Genomic DNA, 8,379 nt, shown 5'->3' with positions numbered 1-8,379 from the left:
GGCTCCCGTTGAACTCTATTTAAGGTTAAATAACCTACACTGATTTTAAATAACCTAGGGTAATCATTTATTGTAAATAGTTGTATTTTAGTTTTGTTGTTGTTATGTAAATATATTTATTTTTAACTAGCTGTTACCCGCGGTTTCGCACGCAATTTTCAAAATCGAAGTTCTTATATTGCTTAATAAAAGCACTTATGATGGAGTCCTATGGAAATTTTAAAACGTAAGTTGTCATGCTGATGGTATATATTATTTACGTTCATGGTAAATAGTATGAGAGTTTAACTTAATTCGTATATCATGTTTTGTAAGTGTAGTAGCATTTCTGGTTCTAATTATACATATATGTCCCAGCGGAGTCTGCATTCTTACCCTGATTAAGAAAATAGAATACACAGGTCTCGGAAACCAACTTCTGTCTAAAAGCGTCTATTTCTAGCCTTTATCATATATTTCAGCAAAAATACATAATTAGGTAGGGTCGAGAAGCATACTTCGGTTAATAAGTGCGTACTTCAGACCGTTTAAATTAACTTACTATGTCACAGTTTAGCTTGCCATATTGCCTCGATCGAAATACTATTTACGTTTGATTATGCAGTTCTCGGAAATCTGCCTTCATCAAAATCGTCTACTATCGGCTTCTAATGTACTTTCAGTCTTAAATATTTCCAGAGATATAGTTCAGTTTGCCTTGTCGTAATGAAGAAAATATACACACATAAGTAGGACCAAGAAGCCTATTGCGGCATAGGGGGAAGTCCTACCTACTTCCTATGTACTTTCGGTATAAAGGTGAAATCCTCATAAAGGTTATGCAACATTCCAAAATGATCATTATTAAAGTTGTGTGTCATATGTCTTGTTTTTTTGGACAGAAGTCAGGAAAGAAAGAATCGTTGAGGCGTGTAAGTGTTCATTTTCTGTTTTCCATAAGCCACTGTTAAAATGCTATATCACAAGGTCAAGGAAGAATTTTATATTCATAGTTGTAATTTAGTTCTTTGCTGCTTAGTTGATGTTGTTTTTATAGGCTAACTATCACAATTTCAGATTAAAGTAGAGGAACTCCAAAGTCGAAGTCCATAGTTTTCATAGTGAAATCACTTGTGATGTAATATGATAGGGTCCTATAATATTTAAAAGTGGAATTAGTCAAATATAATGCGTCAGGTACCCATTTTTCATGATTAAGAGGACCAGAGGCTAAACAAAATTGTGATTAATTCTTATTTCATGTTTTGCCCTTCTAATCTTTTTTTTAATTATTCAATAAGTAATTTGTTTTCTCTTGTAATGTATATTACTGTGGTATGTAAATGGTAGTGTATTAAGTTTATTTAAAATAAGCGTGCTTAAGTGTATAAAAGAAAACCTTTGATATTTGTAATTTTGGTTTGGCGGTCTGTGGCAATGTTTAAAACATATATTTTCTTTAAAATAAGTGCGTTCTGTTTATTTTTAAATTCACGAAGGGTAAGTTTAAGTTTCGTTAATTCTGTTTGGTAAACCATAGAGAGTGAAACAATAAATTAATTTATAGGATTATAAATAGTTATAGTGTCTGCAACCACAAATGAACTCTTATCTAAATGATGAACTTATAAACAGAATTTTATTTTTTATTAGTATAGATTTGTAATACTCATATGATTTTATCTGGGTACTAATAGATGTGTATTTTAGGAAATAAATCATTCATCCATTTCAGTAGACAGAAATACATAATTTTGAAATGGGGTTGGATTTAAAACAGTATCGTTTTCTAAATTATATGGATATTTCAATATTTGTATTGAAAATTAAAAACTGAAATCAACATCAACAATACTAACTCATTTCAATACTTACATTGTGACAGTTTTCATCCATATGTAAATCATACATGGTGTCAGTATAGTTCTTACTTCCCAGTCCATGTTCATGTATGCTATTACTTCGGTCCAGTTTAGGAATTACATCAGTATTCATATACCTAATCAGTATCGTAGAAATCATCAGTAAGTAAATGTATGCTATGTCACCTTGACGAATTTCTGTCATTAAAATTGCGTTTATAGTCACTCTCGTGTTTGCTTTGTAAGCCAGAATAAATCAATTGGTTTGCCTTTTTCCTCGTGATGTTTAATAATAAGAAGTGTTGTTACCTTTGTTATGTTTTCACTCTATAAATGTAAACAAATAGAAAATACTGGTTAAAATAATAAAACATGTGGTCGTGCTGACATAATACGATGTTTACAAATAACAGTTGAATGCATTTATCCGGCTCTTGGAGCCCACAGTACAGAACTTTTGAGAGACCAGCGGGGCGTAGCCCGTAAGGATTTTCAAAATAAGAATAGGCTTATGTTTTTTCTAGGAACATTATGAATGTCCATGTAAATTTTCAATACAACAGATAAAATGGGTTTAGCGTGAAAGCGTAACATACAAACTTACTTTCGCATTTATAGTAATATTAGGATCAGGATTATGACAAATTGTTTCCTGTATTATTTTACTATATGCATATAATTATGTTTGAAGCTACTGAGTTGTATATAGTTTAATATTGTAGCCTATTACGCATTGAAATAAATCATTCATCTTCTTCTTAATTTATTTTGAATGCTAGAGACTTGAATTTAAGTTCGTATTATGTAAACTTTTTGTTGTTTCTTAAGTATGGTTATATCATATCATAGATTTAAGTAGAACAATAAAAAAATAATATACTCAGTATAATAAGTATTTCTAACTATTTATTTTTCCTCACCAAACCTTTTTAATGGATGTACATACAACCTGATATTTAAAAATAGCATTTTTAAATGTTTATCTTAAAATTTCGATGTTTGGAAAGTGATGTTTTCAGAAATAGCCTAGTTATGAGTCATTGTTAGACTGGACACGTGTGGCAGGTGGGCCGAGATAGCGAGCTCGATTATTTGAACTACGTATATTTTGATTGCTTATACGGTCGAGCGTAACAAAATTTCTTGTGTTATCACTTTGCGTTTAATATACAGTAACTATTCTATCAATTGGGGTTTTGCACTGTTAAATATCTACTGCTAATTAAAATTTTTTCCTGTAAAGTGACGAGATAAGCCAGGGTCACAGTGGTCAGCTAGGCGAAAGACTCAAGAGTATGTCAAATGGTATTTTAAAACTATTTTTTAATTTGTAAGTAGCAGATTTGAGAAATTTATTGTGTGATAGGAGTGATGGCACAGTTTCAAGTCTATAATATTTATTGAGACAATTTTTTAATGGAAAGCTGGTAATAATGATTTATTAAAATGTCCTTAATACAAAAGCAGCAAAGTATGGTATTGCTTTTGATGGGGAATGATGGGATTGAATTTAAAACCTTTGATAAATGTTTTATAAGAATTAAATATAGAGTAATATGAAATATTATTATATTGTTTACCGAGATTCGGCCGGCAAAGCAGATTCGGGACGACTCAGACGAATTTCCAGAGGTTCATATCGGTTTGCTTTCGGAGTGAAAAACTCGTAGAATCATCTATTAAAGTCTATAGTTTTATATTTAAATACATCCATGACCTTTTTTATTGATACAAAAAGCCAATGTAGTTCCTAAATCTGGCAATAATACTAAATATGATTGTATAAATAAATTGAGAACAATAATTTCCTTCCTCTTTTTAATCAGCTTTCATTGCGCCCTCTCATGAATGACGTGGTTGGTAAAGTCTATCAATACATTAGAACAGCGTCTATTAAAATTATCGCATGGGTATTGAATTTTTTAACGATGTTTATGAAAATTATCGCATGGGTATTGAATTTTTTAACGATGTTTAAGACACTGTAGACAGGGAAAAGTGCGTTAGCTGAATGATGAAGAAGTTAATATCTACGCATGTCAATAATTTAACTGTAATTAGGATTTTAGTCCAATGTAAATTTTCATGATAGGCAGGAGTTTAGGAAAATGATTGTTTTATGACACATTTTTCATTATATTGCTATTTAGTTAGCCAATTGGAATGGATATAGTGGATAGTTAGCCATCATGTAAGTTGATATTATGTTAGGCCAACGGTTTCAATGGTTGAGTGTTCTGAGTGGCGCGTTTATTATCTGGAATGCGATAGCCTGGAGTTATAAGTATAAGGGAACCGCTCCAGAGAAGACAGCTCAATAAGACAATACTCTTGAATTGAATTTGATGTCACATGTTTTTACTGTGATCTACTCATTTTGTAATCAGAGTGCTTCTTGTGCAGGCTGTGTTTGCATGTTCTTTTGTGCGTGTACGATTGTGCAGTAATGGAGAATCTTTTGAGTGAATTCGACTGGAGTAAAGACAACATTATAAAGTTGATAGAACTATTTAGGGACTACCCGGTGTTATAGGACGCTAAAAGTGCCGACTATAAAAATCGCAACAAGAAACACGACGCGTGGAACGAAATTGCGTTAGCTATGAAACTGGAGAGATCTAAAGTAGAAAAGAAGATGAGATGCCTAATAGGCCAATACCAACGCAACAATAAGAAGGGTGTAAAAGTGGCGCGGGAGCAGAAGGGGACCCTAAATGGCCGTATTTCAACATGCTCGCATTTTTGAAGGACAAATGTACGCCAAAAAGCTACTGCCAGACCGGGTGGGCAACAGATGACAATGAGGATAGCTTAGTAAGTGGATTTCAGTATATAGGCTATAGTTACTCCTTACCTCCTACAAATACTACACTATTTACTAAGCTAAATACCCAAGAATTAATTTCTTAGAAAAATTATAAACAGTCATTACATTTGTCAAAATTTTGAAAAGTAGAACGTATATTACATCACCTGTATATTAATTTTTTTTCTTTTTCCAAACCCTGCATGTTGAAGTAGATGTTTAATGTGGATTAACTAAAATTATCTCTTTATGTTTATACCAATACTTTATGTATTGTTTCCCAATGAATACATTTAATATTCATATTCTTTAATTTACCTAATCACTGTTTGGAAATAAATTAAGCAACAAAAACCATAGTATCAACATAAATCTTTAATTACAACTAAAAAAAATCATGACAATGGCATATTTTTGTTCATATAATTAAATTACTTTGACTTGTTAATCCGCATTTTTCGTTTTCCCTTTTACACATATTCATTTTACCATGGAACAGATCCTTCGCTACTAGTAAAGTAGCGTGCGAATTCTTCCCTAATTTCAGCAGCCAACAATTACGGTCTTTTTGGGACGGCGTAGTAAAGTTCCTGTAGGCATGCCTTCTAATCTCCATTGTCCTGGTATAAGCTCATGCGTTACAATATTTTCAACGTCATAAGTGTTAGCTGGTGTGTATGTGGCATTTGACGATTTTCTCAGATAGTTGTGAAGATGCGTTGTAGCTAGTACAATCTTTCCCGCCTTTTCGGGTACAAGTAAAATTGGTTTCCTTAAAACCCGAAACACACATGAAAGGATGCCAAAGGCATTCTCAACCACCCTCCTACCCCTTGATAAACGATAGTTGTATAATCGTTTATTTGACCCTTTTTCATGTGTACCTGCAAACGGTTTCATTACCCACGGTTTCAAGGGGAATGCGTCGTCTGCAAGCAAAACGAAAGGAACTGGGTACGTGCCACCAGGAAGGTTACGTGGTTTTGGTGCGTTAAGTCTAGACTTTTCCATACATTCCTTAAATGTTGTATGCCCAAACACTCCTCCATCAGACAGTCTACCTTGGAACCCTACTGCAACGTACGTGAAACAATAGTCTGCATCGACTACTGCAAACAAAACAATACTGAAAAATCCCTTATAATTGTAGAAGTCACTGCCACTATGTATGGGAGCCTGCAGCATGACATGTTTCCCGTCCATACTACCCAGGAAATGTGGGAAATTCCATCTGGTTTCATATACGTTACTTATTTTCAGCTACTCTTCTTCAGATTCTGGCGTCTGAAAATAAACGTCATCAGTTTTTTATATTATTTCAAAAATTTAAAATTATTACATATATATATATATATATATATATATATATATATATATATATACAGGGTGTACATAAAGTCCTGCACTGGTATAATATTTTATAAACGATAACAGATAAATGAACAAGATTTGGTACATCAATACTACACCTAAAAATCTACTTTTTGAAGGAACTATCAATTTTCTGTAATATCATGGGGACGTCCCGCAAGGAGTCAGAAGGAAATCTTAAATAGGAGCATAGGTCAATATGCACATCATTTTAAAGGGCTTATCTAGCAGAGTTTAATGCCGCAAAACGCACTCAAAAAGATTGATCCAGTACAAAATGGCGGCTGTTCAAAGGTTTTACTTGGTTACATTTGAGTCGACCAATTCCAAAACTCACTAACTCCAAAATTTTTGAAATTGAGGTTTTTATAGTATTTGGCAGTATTTTGGGGAGTTTTATAAGGTAGCAAAAGATCTTGTTCCAAAACTCTCTAATTCTTATGGAAATATCAATGTAAAAAACTGCAACTGCAACAAAACTCTCTAAATCCAATCCCTTTACTGAAATAAAACTCGCTAATTCATCTTCCTCCATTACTGTTTCAAAACTCTCTAACTCCAGGCTTCAACTAGCACACTTCAAGGCAGTACTGCAACAAAACTGACTAATTCCTAATCATATGATAGTCATTGGCAACATATTCTTCAAACAGAAAGTGGGCAGTTCCTTCAAAATAGTTATTATTTTGTGTTTATATATTGGCTACACTGTACAGCAGTGCATCTTGGGAAATTGTTTGTTTACTTCATTAGTTATTTCTGTTTTGTACAATATGGCTGATCCAGAGGTAACCTTATTACAAAGCGGTAATGTTGAACCAATGCCTGACAATTCCACGAGAAAGAGAAAAAGAAGAGTAGATAACTGGAAGAAAACCAAGGACAAAAAGAAGAGGTAAGCTAAACTATATTTATTACAGGACAACATAATTAAATTTGTATGTTTATCCAATGATGACATAACCTAAAACCCTTTAACTGTACACTAACATTTTCACAGCATTGATTGTTTTTATGATATCGGCTTGTATTTTATTTCTGTTTTAAATACTGGTTATTTAATTAGCTTACGGAATATGATTTGTTTCAGACACTCCGCTCAAGGATTCCCAAATATTCCAACTTGTGGACATCGTGAAAGAGCTAACGGATCCAAGCACTGTTATGACTGTTCCCGTCTTAATATGCAGGACATAAGACGTTTTCATCAGGGGTTCTACAAATCTTGCAATAAAATTGACCAAGATCAATTTATACTGAGGTACGCCAAAGGAAAAGTTCCAAAAAGACATCGGCTTCAAGGTCCTCATTCTTCTGAAAGAGGTATGGCTATTGAATATTTCATACCATCATACCGCAATGAAGGAGGAAGTGAATTGGTAAAAGTTTGCCAAAAGGCTTTTTTAGATATTTTAAATATTTCAAAATTTAGAGTACAAAGATTGTGCCGTCTTGTGTTTCAAACTGGCGAATCGCCAAAAGAACTTCGAGGTGGAGACCATCGTTCTAAAAAGTCTGAGGAAAAACTATCCAAAGTAAAAACCTTTATTGAGGCTCTACAACCTGTAGAGTCACATTATTGCCGAGGGAAATCCAGACGGCAGTACCTAGCAAGTCATTTAAGTATCTCTAGTCTGTGGAAATCGTACAACAACACTACTGAAAATGAGTTTAAAGTCAAGTATGAGTACTTTAGGAAAATATTTGTAGAGAATTATAATGTAGGGTTTGGGTCACCAGCAACCAGTGTTCTCAATGTCTTAAGCTGAAAGAGAAGATTCTATCTGTGGTAGATTTTGAAGAAAAGGGGAAACTGAAAATAGAATTACAAGTTCACAAAAAAAGAGGTAAGATGTTTTTTGAGCTATTGCAATCTGAAGAGGCTGGGACAATCACGTTTTCATTCGACTGCCAAAAAAATCTAATTTTTCCTAAGTTGACTGATCAAGCTGCTTATTTCTTACGACAGTTTTATGTATATAATTTTACAATGTGTCTCGGTTCTTCTCTGTCAAAGCAGACAGTTGAAAACACTTTCATTTATGCTTGGACTGAAATGGAAGGTGCGAAAGGTTCAAGCGAAATAGCTTCTTGTGTTCGCCATCGATTATCAGAAACAGTCTATCCAGAAAATGTACATACAATTAGATTGTTTGCAGATGGTGCTGGAGGACAAAATAAAAATACCATTCTTATTACAGCTTTACTAAACTGGTTATTGACTAAAGCACCTCAGCACATTAAGACAATTGTAATTCACTATCCGGTTCCAGGACATTCTTACATCCCACCCGATAGAGTTTTTGGGGTAATAGAGAGAAAAGTCAGAAAAGTTGAAAGCATCACCCATCCAAACACATA

At 33.5% G+C, this 8,379-nt stretch overlaps 1 protein-coding gene across 1 annotated transcript; it reads left to right on the top strand.

The window, feature by feature from the left end:
- The first annotated feature begins 6,410 nt into the window (after positions 1-6,410).
- LOC124371505 lies at positions 6,411-7,849 on the top strand. Its single transcript, XM_046829856.1, has 2 exons — positions 6,411-6,913; positions 7,109-7,849. The coding sequence occupies exons 1-2, from the start codon at positions 6,639-6,641 to the stop codon at positions 7,785-7,787; spliced, it is 954 nt and encodes a 317-aa protein (XP_046685812.1). The 5' UTR covers positions 6,411-6,638; the 3' UTR covers positions 7,788-7,849.
- Positions 7,850-8,379: the final 530 nt, after the last annotated feature.

This window comes from Homalodisca vitripennis, unplaced genomic scaffold, assembly GCF_021130785.1.
Source record: "Homalodisca vitripennis isolate AUS2020 unplaced genomic scaffold, UT_GWSS_2.1 ScUCBcl_1494;HRSCAF=5199, whole genome shotgun sequence".
Classification (NCBI taxonomy): domain Eukaryota; kingdom Metazoa; phylum Arthropoda; class Insecta; order Hemiptera; family Cicadellidae; genus Homalodisca; species Homalodisca vitripennis.
The sequence above is the reverse complement of the archived record's forward strand: the minus strand, read 5'-3'. Positions and strand labels throughout refer to the sequence as shown.